The sequence below is a fragment of the Amblyomma mixtum genome, chromosome 2 (assembly GCF_055824585.1).
Source record: "Amblyomma mixtum isolate Tamu chromosome 2, ASM5582458v1, whole genome shotgun sequence".
Lineage (NCBI taxonomy): Eukaryota > Metazoa > Arthropoda > Arachnida > Ixodida > Ixodidae > Amblyomma > Amblyomma mixtum.
The window spans coordinates 107,448,382-107,462,373 of NC_143013.1; the positions used below are offsets into that span (position 1 = coordinate 107,448,382).

The 13,992-nt window shown below is 46.7% G+C and overlaps 1 protein-coding gene across 1 annotated transcript in view; it reads right to left on the minus strand.

Moving 5' to 3' along the window:
* LOC149360490 (uncharacterized) overlaps positions 1–13,992 on the minus strand; it is a 40,638-nt gene that overhangs the window by 4,684 nt on the left and 21,962 nt on the right. The window contains exons 7-8 of the mRNA XM_089572346.1: positions 8,124–8,272; positions 6,570–6,696 (exon numbers count right to left, since the gene is read on the minus strand). Coding sequence (XP_089428472.1) covers positions 6,570–6,696; positions 8,124–8,272 — 276 coding nt within the window. The remainder of the gene's footprint in view (positions 1–6,569; positions 6,697–8,123; positions 8,273–13,992) is intronic.

Consider the following 13,992-nt stretch of genomic DNA (forward strand, 5'->3'; position numbering starts at 1 on the left):
GCGATAATATACAAAAGGGGGCGCAAGGAAAAGTAATCCGTGACAAGATTAACCCATAATCAAAAAAGTGCAGAAGGCTCCTTTGCCATGCCACTCATGTTTTCCACATCGGCGCACCTACTATCTATCGCCTACCTGGCTGAATCCACCCGTTTGCCTTCAGGTAATCTATTTCTTTTTTGTTTAGCGCCACAGAAGGGCTGCTGACGCAGTTTTCTTTGTCATTGAAAATACTGAACGCTTCAAAAATTTCTCGGCTCTTTTGAGTCTTAAATCTGCGCATCACAATTGTCCTTTCTAAAAACGCCTTACATGCTGGCTTGTGTGAGCAACGGCGAATGTGGTCGGCTAGGTGACCTCCGCCAGATAACGAATGGGCTGTCCGGCGATGCTCTAGCAAGCGTTCGTTGAGGCAGCGTCCCGTCTGTCCGATATACCGTCTGCCACAGGCGAGGGGGATGCTGTATACAACACCAACTTCACATTGAACAAGAGGTTTGATGTGCTTAATTTTGCACATAGGCCTCTTTTTGGCGTCATTCACCAGGCGGCACATGCGTCCCAGCTTTTCCGGGGCCGAAAATACTACACGCACGCCACACTTGTCGCCGACCTTCTTGAGGCGGTGTGAGACCTGATGCCAGTAGGGCACAACGACAGGTCGCTGTTTGGTACGTGCATTTTCCCTTGGCTTGCACCGCCCACCAGATTTCACCTCGCGAATCTGGGTTTCCACCACAGATGCCAGAATTTCTCCTGGATACCCAGCCTTATCCAATCGCCTTAGTTGGGCATGGACGCTGTCACGCACTTGATGTTCGCACGACTTGGCAAGAGCAGACCGGACGCAATTTTTTGCTATAGCTCTTTTCACGAGCTTGGAATGGGCCGAATCATAGTTCAGAATTTGTTTCTTCGACCGTGGCTTATACTGCCAGCACACACGCGTTTCTTCAAAAATAAGGCACACATCAAGGAACTGGATGCGACCTTCCTGCGGTAATTCGTGAGTGAACTTCATTCCGAATGCATTATCAGCAAATATTTCCAGAATGTTGTTCACATCGATACCTCTATCCTGAGCAGCAATCACATTTACTACCACCAGGTAGTCGTCAACATATCTAAACACTTTCTGCACGTTGGCGTTGTAAAGGGACGCCTGAATACGCTTGTCAATACTAGATAAAAATATATCACTTAAAAGTGGTGCTAGGCAGGAGCCTATGCACACTCCTTCTTTTTGTATTTTTATCTAGTATTGACAAGCGTATTCAGGCGTCCCTTTACAACGCCAACGTGCAGAAAGTGTTTAGATATGTTGACGACTACCTAAAGGTAGTAAATGTGATTGCTGCTCAGGATAGAGGTATCGATGTGAACAACATTCTGGAAATATTTGCTGATAATGCATTCGGAATGAAGTTCACTCACGAATTACCGCAGGAAGGTCGCATCCAGTTCCTTGATGTGTGCCTTATTTTTGAAGAAACGCGTGTGTGCTGGCAGTATAAGCCACGGTCGAAGAAACAAATTCTGAACTATGATTCGGCCCATTCCAAGCTCGTGAAAAGAGCTATAGCAAAAAATTGCGTCCGGTCTGCTCTTGCCAAGTCGTGCGAACATCAAGTGCGTGACAGCGTCCATGCCCAACTAAGGCGATTGGATAAGGCTGGGTATCCAGGAGAAATTCTGGCATCTGTGGTGGAAACCCAGATTCGCGAGGTGAAATCTGGTGGGCGGTGCAAGCCAAGGGAAAATGCACGTACCAAACAGCGACCTGTCGTTGTGCCCTACTGGCATCAGGTCTCACACCGCCTCAAGAAGGTCGGCGACAAGTGTGGCGTGCGTGTAGTATTTTCGGCCCCGGAAAAGCTGGGACGCATGTGCCGCCTGGTGAATGACGCCAAAAAGAGGCCTATGTGCAAAATTAAGCACATCAAACCTCTTGTTCAATGTGAAGTTGGTGTTGTATACAGCATCCCCCTCGCCTGTGGCAGACGGTATATCGGACAGACGGGACGCTGCCTCAACGAACGCTTGCTAGAGCATCGCCGGACAGCCCATTCGTTATCTGGCGGAGGTCACCTAGCCGACCACATTCGCCGTTGCTCACACAAGCCAGCATGTAAGGCGTTTTTAGAAAGGACAATTGTGATGCGCAGATTTAAGACTCAAAAGAGCCGAGAAATTTTTGAAGCGTTCAGTATTTTCAATGACAAAGAAAACTGCGTCAGCAGCCCTTCTGTGGCGCTAAACAAAAAAGAAATAGATTACCTGAAGGCAAACGGGTGGATTCAGCCAGGTAGGCGATAGATAGTAGGTGCGCCGATGTGGAAAACATGAGTGGCATGGCAAAGGAGCCTTCTGCACTTTTTTGATTATGGGTTAATCTTGTCACGGATTACTTTTCCTTGCGCCCCCTTTTGTATATTATCGCTGTTTGTGAAATAAACCTCAGTTGAAGTCCGGCGTTCGTCCTGTCTCGTCTACCTTCGTCCGTGTCTTTTTAGCCGCTGGAATGTATCATAATAGTACTACCAACCAACTAGCCCAACTTTCTACGCTTAATGACATACTTTCTAGTACAATGGGCCCTGTGATTCCTCGTTTTTTGTGTGTAAATCCTTCTTCGACGCTCGTCAATCTTCTAGCCGTGACCACTTGTCGTGCAAGGGAACTCACGTTTGCTCTTGACCACCACCTCGTTCTACCTGGCGTCAATTCGCTCTTCACACCGTGCCTTCCATCTGCGCGGCATGCTAGAAGGATGATGAAGATTCTGCGTTCCGAGCTGTGGAGACAGATCAGGCATCTGCAAAACCAACTGCGCAGCTTCACCGCTTCGCACATGTCTGGCCAGAATGGTGAACCGCTTTTCCGGACGCTTACTCGTGAAGCCGCAAGGACTACGGATTTGCTGTGGAATGTGTGTCTTGCAAATTTGTGCGCCTTGAGGAAAGCACAAGTGCGGAAGAAATCCGCAGCTAACAAAGTGACCTGCATCGGTGAGTGTCCCTTGCCTGAAAAGGTCGAAGCAGTGCTGAGCCAAGGCCCAAAGTTTTGTGTTGAGCCTAAAGAAGATGCCGTGCGGTTCCTGTCCACTGTCAGAGATGTGGCGGCAGCAGCAAGCCCAGATGACCAGGATCGATGTATTGCAGAAGGAGTAGATTGCTTACGACATAGGGGCGTCGCGCTTGCCGCCAATCTCCCCGTTAGATCTACCGTTAATTACCTGAAAAGCAAAGATATTGCTCTCTTGGTTGCAGACAAAGAGGGTGGTTTTGTTGTAATGCCAAAAACATTGTTTACACAAAAAGCAAATGAGGCAATGTGTAAAAATTTCGTTCCCAGAACAGTGTCGCTAGCTAAAGCGAAGAATATGGCTATTGCTTTATGTGAAGAACTCAACCTGGATTCACTAAGAAAGAGCATCAACGCTGCAGATGAAAAATCACTGAGTGTTTTCTTTTCGGCAAAAACACATAAAGAATGTGTACCGTTTAGGGCTATTGTGACAGAAAAAGGGTCTTGGCAGGGCAACCTGTCCCGGTTCCTGCAGAAGCACCTTAGAGATATTCCGCTAGAAGATCCGTTTCTGGTTAAGAATTCTAACGATGTTATTGATTATTTCTCTCGATCTGATGCTTCAGGCAAAGAAATGTTCGCGTTTTCTATTGACGTTGAAGAATTGTTCTATTCTATACCTCATCCTGAACTTTTCCGCGCTGTAAGGAATTTTATTGAAGACACTGGGCCGGTGGCCTTTCAGAACAGGACAGGGTTATCCACCGACAACTTTTTAGAGCTTTTAAAGTTTTACTTGTCATCTACCTTTGTCACCTTTAATGAGCGCCATTTCATACAAAAAGAAGGAGTGTGCATAGGCTCCTGCCTAGCACCACTTTTAAGTGATATATTTTTATCTAGTATTGACAAGCGTATTCAGGCGTCCCTTTACAACGCCAACGTGCAGAAAGTGTTTAGATATGTTGACGACTACCTGGTGGTAGTAAATGTGATTGCTGCTCAGGATAGAGGTATCGATGTGAACAACATTCTGGAAATATTTGCTGATAATGCATTCGGAATGAAGTTCACTCACGAATTACCGCAGGAAGGTCGCATCCAGTTCCTTGATGTGTGCCTTATTTTTGAAGAAACGCGTGTGTGCTGGCAGTATAAGCCACGGTCGAAGAAACAAATTCTGAACTATGATTCGGCCCATTCCAAGCTCGTGAAAAGAGCTATAGCAAAAAATTGCGTCCGGTCTGCTCTTGCCAAGTCGTGCGAACATCAAGTGCGTGACAGCGTCCATGCCCAACTAAGGCGATTGGATAAGGCTGGGTATCCAGGAGAAATTCTGGCATTTGTGGTGGAAACCCAGATTCGCGAGGTGAAATCTGGTGGGCGGTGCAAGCCAAGGGAAAATGCACGTACCAAACAGCGACCTGTCGTTGTGCCCTACTGGCATCAGGTCTCACACCGCCTCAAGAAGGTCGGCGACAAGTGTGGCGTGCGTGTAGTATTTTCGGCCCCGGAAAAGCTGGGACGCATGTGCCGCCTGGTGAATGACGCCAAAAAGAGGCCTATGTGCAAAATTAAGCACATCAAACCTCTTGTTCAATGTGAAGTTGGTGTTGTATACAGCATCCCCCTCGCCTGTGGCAGACGGTATATCGGACAGACGGGACGCTGCCTCAACGAACGCTTGCTAGAGCATCGCCGGACAGCCCATTCGTTATCTGGCGGAGGTCACCTAGCCGACCACATTCGCCGTTGCTCACACAAGCCAGCATGTAAGGCGTTTTTAGAAAGGACAATTGTGATGCGCAGATTTAAGACTCAAAAGAGCCGAGAAATTTTTGAAGCGTTCAGTATTTTCAATGACAAAGAAAACTGCGTCAGCAGCCCTTCTGTGGCGCTAAACAAAAAAGAAATAGATTACCTGAAGGCAAACGGGTGGATTCAGCCAGGTAGGCGATAGATAGTAGGTGCGCCGATGTGGAAAACATGAGTGGCATGGCAAAGGAGCCTTCTGCACTTTTTTGATTATGGGTTAATCTTGTCACGGATTACTTTTCCTTGCGCCCCCTTTTGTATATTATCGCTGTTTGTGAAATAAACCTCAGTTGAAGTCCGGCGTTCGTCCTGTCTCGTCTACCTTCGTCCGTGTCTTTTTAGCCGCTGGAATGTATCATAATAGTGGCGTCATGGTACAGCTGCGTATTTCTGCAACGAGTGGTTCGTGTGACCCACGGCGTAGTGCAGCTTGCAGGCCTTGAAGGGCTGCTTTAGAGTCGGTGAAAACTGTCCAGTCAAGTGCAGATTCCTGACTGATGAACCGAAATGCAGCCCGTAGGGCAGCTAGTTCTGCACCATTTGAAGAGACTGCCTTGACTGACAGATTGCGACCGTGTTTCCCGTTCTTTCTCTCTTCCCTCTTTAATCCCCTCATTCTCTTCCCCAGTGCAGGGTAGCCAACCAAAAACCTTTCTGGTTAACATTCCTGTTTCCTCTCTTTCTGTATCGTTCTAATTTTATTTTCCGTGCGGCTGTGTGAGCGATGGGGGAATCCCTGTCCGAAATATTAAATACCATATTTACCAATGACAGTGATCACTGTGTTGTCGTGTAGCTACACACGTTTACTACGGTTGCACATTCTCGACATGGGGCGTTTTGCATCGAATGGCTCTAAGCCTACTCTTTTACGCGAACACTCGAGACGACCCACTGTCTTCAGTAAGGCGAAGTTGACCGGTCCCCAAGTCAGTCATTTTGGTTATCATTATTCGCTTCTGCATCCGGTGGCTATTGTCAGAAATATTCATCACCTTCAACTGTAAATGGAATTTTAGCTTCTTTGAAGCTGAATGTGATAAACAAGCGTCTCAGAATAGAAATCAGATATATTGTTGCTTACGAGAGCATTTGGTGGGAAGTTTTGATACTTTCATTGAAAATTTCGTGCCCGATTATCACAAACTGTCAAATGACTTTTGGTTCTCGGTGGTGGCAGTGGAGGATAAATGTCTATTAGGAGAAACAGAAATAGCGCTGAGGAATAACATTAGGACAAAATGTGTCAAAAACTGCGGCGCTGAAATGAGTGTGCTCGTTGGCAGCCACAACCACCCGCACGCTTTATACTCTGACTGTGCACATACAACAACATTCCAGTAAAATGTTAAAAAAAAAACTGCCCGCGACTGGAATGACCTCCCGAATGAAGTGCCCGCCACCATAAACCATCGACTATTCAAATCCTCCATCACTGTAAATAATGTATAATGACATTTTTGCCGCGTTATCCCCACCGATCATGTAATCTCCCACAAGGGATCTATTTAACAACAGTCAATAAATAAATATCATTTTAAGCCTCGAGAAAAGGCAAGAGCTGCCATAACTGAGCGGTCAGTAAAACTGCAAATTCTTCTGCTGATGACGATAGTTTCGCAGAGAAGTTTCCGTACAAGACAGTTACAAATATAAGAATTCTACATTTCTCTATGAGAGTTCAGCACTTCACAAGAGCCTATAGGTGTAATGCACTGGTGACTCACTTGTCAGTTGCTTCAGGACTCAGGGCAGATCCCGACTCGGACACGTTGTGCACGAAAGTGCTCGAGCACTCGGTGATGTCGTCGTCATTCGGATTGCAGCCGTCAGCTTGGAAGGCCATAGCGAAATCTGCAAAGGATGCATTTTAATCGTTACGCGGTAGACCAGGCAAACAAAATAAATAGCACTGCAGGAATCTTGCTCCGTAACGTTCATAGTGATGAGTTGAATGAAACTAACAATACTACAACAGTAACCTTGTTCGGCTCCACCCTTTGAATAAGGTTTGGACCATCTACTATCACTTTAATGCACATTGCGAAACTGCGGTGTCGGCCAAAAATATTTCGTGTATCCGTCAGCTTCTGATGATTCCTCAGAACCGTCTCTGCAGGTTTCGCCAAAACCAGCCGAAAAATGGCGAAATGCCGTCCAGTCCGCATTCATTATGCTCGACGCATATTTTGTTAAAAGGTCGAGTTCATTGATTTTAACATGTGCATGAGCGTTCGCCACTTGGAAAAGAGCAAAAATGTTGAGAAATCCTAACATTGTCTCAAACTGTGAGATCTGCGGTGGGAAAAAAAATTAAAATTTAGGGAAAATGAAGCTTTCAGCCGTCATTCACAGAACGCGTGGGCTCAAGCACTATGGTATGTGGGGCGTTTGCAGCGCTTCTTCTGTGCTCGGAGAGCTGTCGGCGTTCCGTGAGGATCGAATAAAAGAGATTGGCAAGTCCTGTCTTTTCCGGAAGAGGGAATCCGATAGCTGGCGTGAGTCCACTTGTACTGTCGTATTAGGCGTTAATAAAGAAATTCACTTCGCCTTTTCCAAACAGCCGGCGATTTGTAGATTTGGCACAAGCCGCCTTGAATGAAGAAGAAAGAACTCGCACATGACCGTTGTGGCGGTGAAATAAAAAAAAAGTATATTTCGTGGTTTATGGGGTATAACGTCGCAAAGCGACTAATGATACGAGGGGCGGCGCTGTGAAGATCTCCAGAAATTTAGACCACCCGGGGTTCCTTAACGTGCACTGATATCGCACGTTACACGGGCCTCTAGAATTTCCCCTCCATCCAAATTCTAGCCGCCGCGGCCGAGATCGAACCCGCGTCTTTCGGGTCAACAGCCGAGTGCCATAACCACTGAGCCACCGCGGTGGCAAATCGTATATTTCAGTCTGGCGGTTACGGCAGATGCTGTGCCGTAATCTGGGTACGGTGCCCGGCTGTCAGTAATGAATTAAGTTAATTGTCACCAACACATCCTCCTGGAGCTTCCAGTGGCTTCCCACAGCGGACCAGCTGTGTGACATCAGCGTTGTTTTTTCGAGCAATGTTGCTTTTAATGTGGCTGCCAAAACAAGTACTAATGGCACGAATAACAGTGGCAGTCACTAGGGCAGCTTCTTTTGGAAGTTACTTTCGGTGTTACTTAGTCACAACGCAAATATACCCTAGTTTGTTGGAATGATTGCCATTGTAGTGTGAGACATGTTTCACACGACGCGAAGTTGCGTCAGCGACAATAGCGGAAGCAGTGTGCATACGCACCGCGAAGCTTCTTCTGTCCATCGTCGCACAACCAAGTGCGTGCCGTGGAGAACGCCTTGATGTTCCGCTCGAGGGCGCCACGAGCAGCTTTCGTGTAGCAGTCGCTGGTCAGGATCTTGCTCTTGCACTCGATCACGTTCTCGTACGTCCTGTGCGCAAGTAAAGCCGCAAAAAATGTACTTGCTGCACTGAAACTTCCGCCATCCATATCACTATCTCCAATAAAACTTCGGTTGGGCCTAGTTGGTACGTGTTCTTGTGAAGGTGTAGGTTGCGCAAACACGGGACGAACCACAAAGAAAAGACACAGAGACACACACAAGCGCTAGGGACGAGTCCTTTACGGATGGAGAACCCGTACAGTTTTGCGCGGCACGTAGCATGGATGGTGTGGCTCAGTAATGCGTTGATGATGGAAGGAGAACAAGGGGAGGACACACAAAAAGAAGGGCCCACTGAACTAGAAAGGAACTTCAATCACTATCTCTCCTGCCCGCGCTGCGGTGCTCGCTACTCGAGAGAAGACGGCAGGGAGAATTTTACATGACACGTGCGTTATTCATCGTGCTCGATAGAAGCCCGGTTTTTGAACGGCGTACGGAATGGCCAGAATTTCTTGAGCCACAGAGCCGAGGGTAATCGCGCTCTGAAACTATAAAAACTTATATGGCTATTACTAATGGCCGGGTATAAACCTGTATACGCATCCAGGCGCCTGACTGTAGTATTTAAAATGTTAACTATTAGTAATTACTCTATCTCCTTACCGGTTACAATGAATGGCCTGGTTTCTGAAGTCTGCCACCACTGGTATTACTGTGCTGAAAAAGCCATTCTAATACCTCAGAAAACAAACTTTTAATAATTTTTTTTCTGCATGATTCGCTAAAACTCGCTATATTTTTACGCTATGTGGATAAAAGCGTTCTCAACTGGCATCGGCTGTCGTGCGTCGGGCTGTTTTGTAGTATTCTTTCTTGGAGCATAAATTAAGACTTCCTGTAATGCAAAGTACGTAGAAAACTAATGTATTTTGTTTTAAATGGTTGAATGGCATGCTGGAGTAGACGATGGAAGTATAACTAAGTGGCGGCATTTTTTAAAAACTCCGGAGGGACCGTCCTGAACGGAAAACTGAAGACAAGCTTGACTTGGTCTTTATCGATATATTACCGCACACACTCTAACGACGAATAGGCTTATTTAACTGAAAACTGAGTTTTTATGCGCTATAACATTCCAAGAAATGAAACACGGGACCCGCGATCACCGGCGGGCTTTGCAAGTTAACTGCAGTGCGTCTTCGCAGTTTTATTTTCGCGCTCATTCCAGATGATAAATTACACCGGTAGTAATTTCAAGACAGTGATCAAGGAATGCTCTTAAGTCATAAGTCTAAATCGATTGGTGTCAAAATTTTTAAACGCCAGGTTCTCAGCGATGAATGAGTATGTTGCTGCAGAGAAATATCAACATGCTGAGAAAAACACCACATAATAGAGTTTCACTAATAACGAAAGCTGCATAGAGTTAGACTCCGTTTTCAACTAAAATGGACGACGTGGCCTCTCACAACGACGCCTTGCAGTCTGTGGAAAGAAGGGTGAGCATGGCCAGTCAAAAGCGATATTAATCTACACGCCGCTTGCTCTCCTACGCTTTCACTTGTTCTTCTCCGACTGAAAATCTTGTGGGATGTTACCGATAGCTCGACGTCCGCAAATCAGCTGTGAAAAGTCTTGGCACTCGGCGCGGTCGCTCAGTGGTTAACGCATTCGTCTTCTGAGACGGAGTTTCTCGGTTCGAACCCGTCCGCGGCGTCCGCGTTTCGATGGAGGCGGAACAGAAAAGGCGCCCGTGTGCTGCGCGATGTCAGCGCACGTTAAATATCGATGGTCAAAATTTTCCGGACACCTCCACTACGGCTCCTCTTTCTTCTTTCACTCCCTCCTTTATCCCTATTCTTTCCACGGAGGTGCGAGACAGACCCTGCGCCATTTCCTGTCCTCAAAAACTGACATTTCAAACTTTTCGCGATGCGCAGCTGCCCTTAAAAGAGCGGCTTTACGGTAAGTAGTGCAAGATGAAAGCGCTAACGAGTTGGGTGAAACTGTAGCGCTGTGCAGGGCATGCCACTGATTCGGCTCTGAAGCGCAATTTTATTCAACACAAATTTTCCGCCGTAAGTCATCGCAACATACCATATGCAACTAAAAACCACTCTAGCTCCTTAGTTGGGGCAAGAGTTTGCGCCGATACCTAGTTTCTGAGGGGAGCCCTTTTTACTTTTTGCTTAACTGATGCAGTTCGAAATGAAACCAAAGAAAATATGCCATTCCCCAACTCTTGCGGCTGAGAAATACGGTTTCCGCATTTTGCGTTTCAAGTCAGACTTTTGTGGGGCAACCTGAAAGAGTGACGCCCAAACTGATGTTGAAGTACACCTGAGCTCCAGTGATGCTATAAAAAACAATTGTTTTGCCTCTGCTCTAATTTACTCTTTTGCACCGAAGCGCAATGTGGCAAATAACAGTGACAGCGTAGGCGTGGCATCGCTTCAGGCAAGGACGAAGACGGAAAGGTATGAAAACAGGACGGATACAAAGTTGAATCATTATTCATGATCGAACGCGCTTGCGCACATTTATCCTGGTCTATAGAACCCGAACTGCTAATACTGCGGCCAACGAGCTAACTGCGAGCATATCTTATGGGACTGCAAATGAGAGCCACCTCCGGGTGATCTAGTTACCGCTCCTTCTCTCGAGGAGAGCATGCTTGCTAGCTCTGACTCCAGAACGAAAGTTCTGGCGGTAGTGTGGGCTGACAAAATCGTCGAGGGCTAAGTACTCTCGACCACTTAACGCGACCTCTTAGCACCAAGCTCTTTACGAAGAATAAATTGTTTTACAATGAATCAATGCGCTCTGACTGCTTGCTTGTCGGATTGGTTCAATCCTCCTTTTGACTGCTATTATTAATTCAGCAAGCTCGAACAGCGTTATATTCGGCCGCGGCATGCCTGTGGAGTGCAATGCTAACTAAGCCCAAGCAAAGTGTTTTCATCAATCAAGATGAGATTGTTGTCATTCAACTCACGTTTTTGCGTGACAACTGCAATCCGAATGAAGCAACTGCCGCAATTAATCGCGTATAGGTAAATCACGTTTTCAAAATCGCGATCTCCCACCTCGCGGGGTCGATCCATAGGCGAATCGCAGGCAGGGCGGGGCTTAAAGCCGGCTTCAAGCGCAGGGAACGACCGGAGAAAACGACGTCAACAATGTGACTGCAGGATGTATTGTGCTGTAATGTGCTCTCGGGGCCTTTGAGCTGGTAGTCACTATGCCACTCGCTACCACCGTCACTGCATAGAGGTTTGACGCGCCCCTTCCTTTTCAAGAAACCTGCACGATAGAGCCGATGTGAAGATGAACACGGCATAACCCTGCACCGAGCACGCTGTTTCGTGGCCACGTTGTAAGAGATATACTGCTCCGAGTCACTCAGCCGCGCAGCGGGCCGTGCATCCTAAACGCGGGCGATCGTACTCGGAAGCAGTTAAGAGAGGCGGCAACTTACGCGCGGAGGCGTCATAAAATTTTCCCCTAGCACGCGAGTTTCTTGTGGCCCAGTAATGGATCAGATACTGCCGCTCGGGAGAACACCAAGGTGCCTTTTCTTGTGCAGTAACAATGCCAAGCTTTCTGTACGGCTGCAAGCTTCAGGAAGCTGGTGAATCTCACATCCATCAATACTACATATAAATACCAGCGCAACCCAGCAAGACACACGACGAAGAACGAGGACACACAAGCGCTCAGCGCTTGTGTGTCCTCGTTCTTCATCGTGTATCTTGCTGGTTTGCGCTGGTATTTATATATAATGGATCACCAACTAGCCCGCACTCCTACCCTACTGAGCATCAATACTACGCATCGATTACAAAAATGCGAGCACTACGGTACATGTTTTACGAGAGAAAGAAAGTTTTAATGCTGCTTACAGTGATTAAATAAAAAAGCTAAACCGGATTCATAGAATATACTCACTTTAGCAAGAAAGGAAGCAAGCATAGATAATGAGCAAAGGAGGCGCTATTATAACTGCGATATGCGAATAATATGGGAGTACGGAGGTGCTAACAAAACGCGAGAGCTGACACACGTGAAGAAACGTGCTATTAAGCATTTTATATCATACGAAATCCTTAATTATGTTAAAGCTGGCAATAACAGGCCAATTACAACCAAACAGAAATTAATATAAATAAACCTATAATAATACAGAGCAATTGGCTGGAATCTATGGAGACGTTCTGAACATGGCAGAAGGCGTGTCTCGTAGCAGTGACACTGGGCTCACATCCACAGTGAGTTTATTGGAAAGAATGCACGTGGCGTCCAAGGGTCTTTCACGCGCAAGCAAAATTAGAATAGGAAATGAAGACGCCCGTTTATTCCTGCGTTTCAATCCATCACGCTTCATTGAACAGTGGGCAAACAGTTCAAGGACTCCGTGTAGTGAGACGATCCATAGAGATCGCCCAGCACCAAGGGCTCATGGCTACCTGACGGAGCCTCAAACCACCACCACCAGAAACCCAATGACACCGTCGTGGTTGCGCCTATTTAGCAGCAATGGCACACCGGCACACTTCGGATATTCGGCATTGTCTCTAGCTCGGATGGGTCCAGTTACATTGCTTTGTAGATATCATCATCAGCAGCCCACCTTATGGACAGTGCACGACAAAAGCACCTCCAATTAGGTATGCCTTGTGACAGCTGCAGCCTCCGTACCCCTTCCTAAACTGATCCGCTGGCAGGACTCTCAGACATCTTTGCCACCTTTGCCTCCCCTTGGAATTTTTAGCCTATAGGGCCATCGGATAACTTTCATTCGCATTACATGCTCTGGCCATGCCATTTCTTCTCAATTTCAACAAGGATATTACTCACTGGCGTTTGTTCCCTGACACATTATGCCATCGTCTGTATCTTAACGTTACACCTACCATTTTTGTGGCGAAAACTCGCTGCGCAGTCTTCAACTCTATTTCAAGCCTATTGGTTAGACTCCAAATTTCCACCTCATAGATGAGTAGCGGAACAGTACAACTGTTGTATGGTTTCTTCTTGGATGCCATCTGCAGGATACTGGTGCCAAATGCGCTCCACCCCACTCTGATCCTCCAAGTCATTCCTCTCTTGTCGTCTGCGTCAGCAGTTAATGCGTTCACTGAGCAGACGCACTCCCTCACCACTTCTAATGCATCGCTGCTTATCGTAAACTGCTGTGCCCTTTTTGATACCATTGAACATTACTTTAAATTCTGCCATCTTATTTTTAAACCAATCTTCCTGCTTTGCCAGTTTGGGTCCTCGATCGTACTTCGCAGTTCGCCACCTGAATTACTTAGCAAGGCAACGTCATCAGCAAATAGGAAATTACTGAGACAATCTCTATAAATATTTATCCATGACCCTTCCCAATCTATTCTTCTGTATACCTTCTGTAAACGCCAATATATAGGCGCACAAAACAACAGAAATAAAATCGCGTACTAAGATTAATAGTCCTGGCCTTCTTTCTAAATGGCCAAAGCTACGGTGCTTAAATTATGTCCTTTTCCTGAAGGTAGCGCCTCCTCGTAACTGCCTCTGACTGCGTATGAAGCTCTCCTCTGGCGTCACAGAGCCACTTCGTGAACAGAAAAAGGATCGATGGACTCCGGTCACAGCCTTGCCTCTATTGCTTAAAAGAAGCTGTATATGCGCTTGCTCCTCCAGGAGCACAGAAAGTGCCTCGTAGCAGTCTAGTGGGTCTTGCAAGACAACTTGCAGAGGTGGTGTAGGTATAACCAGAC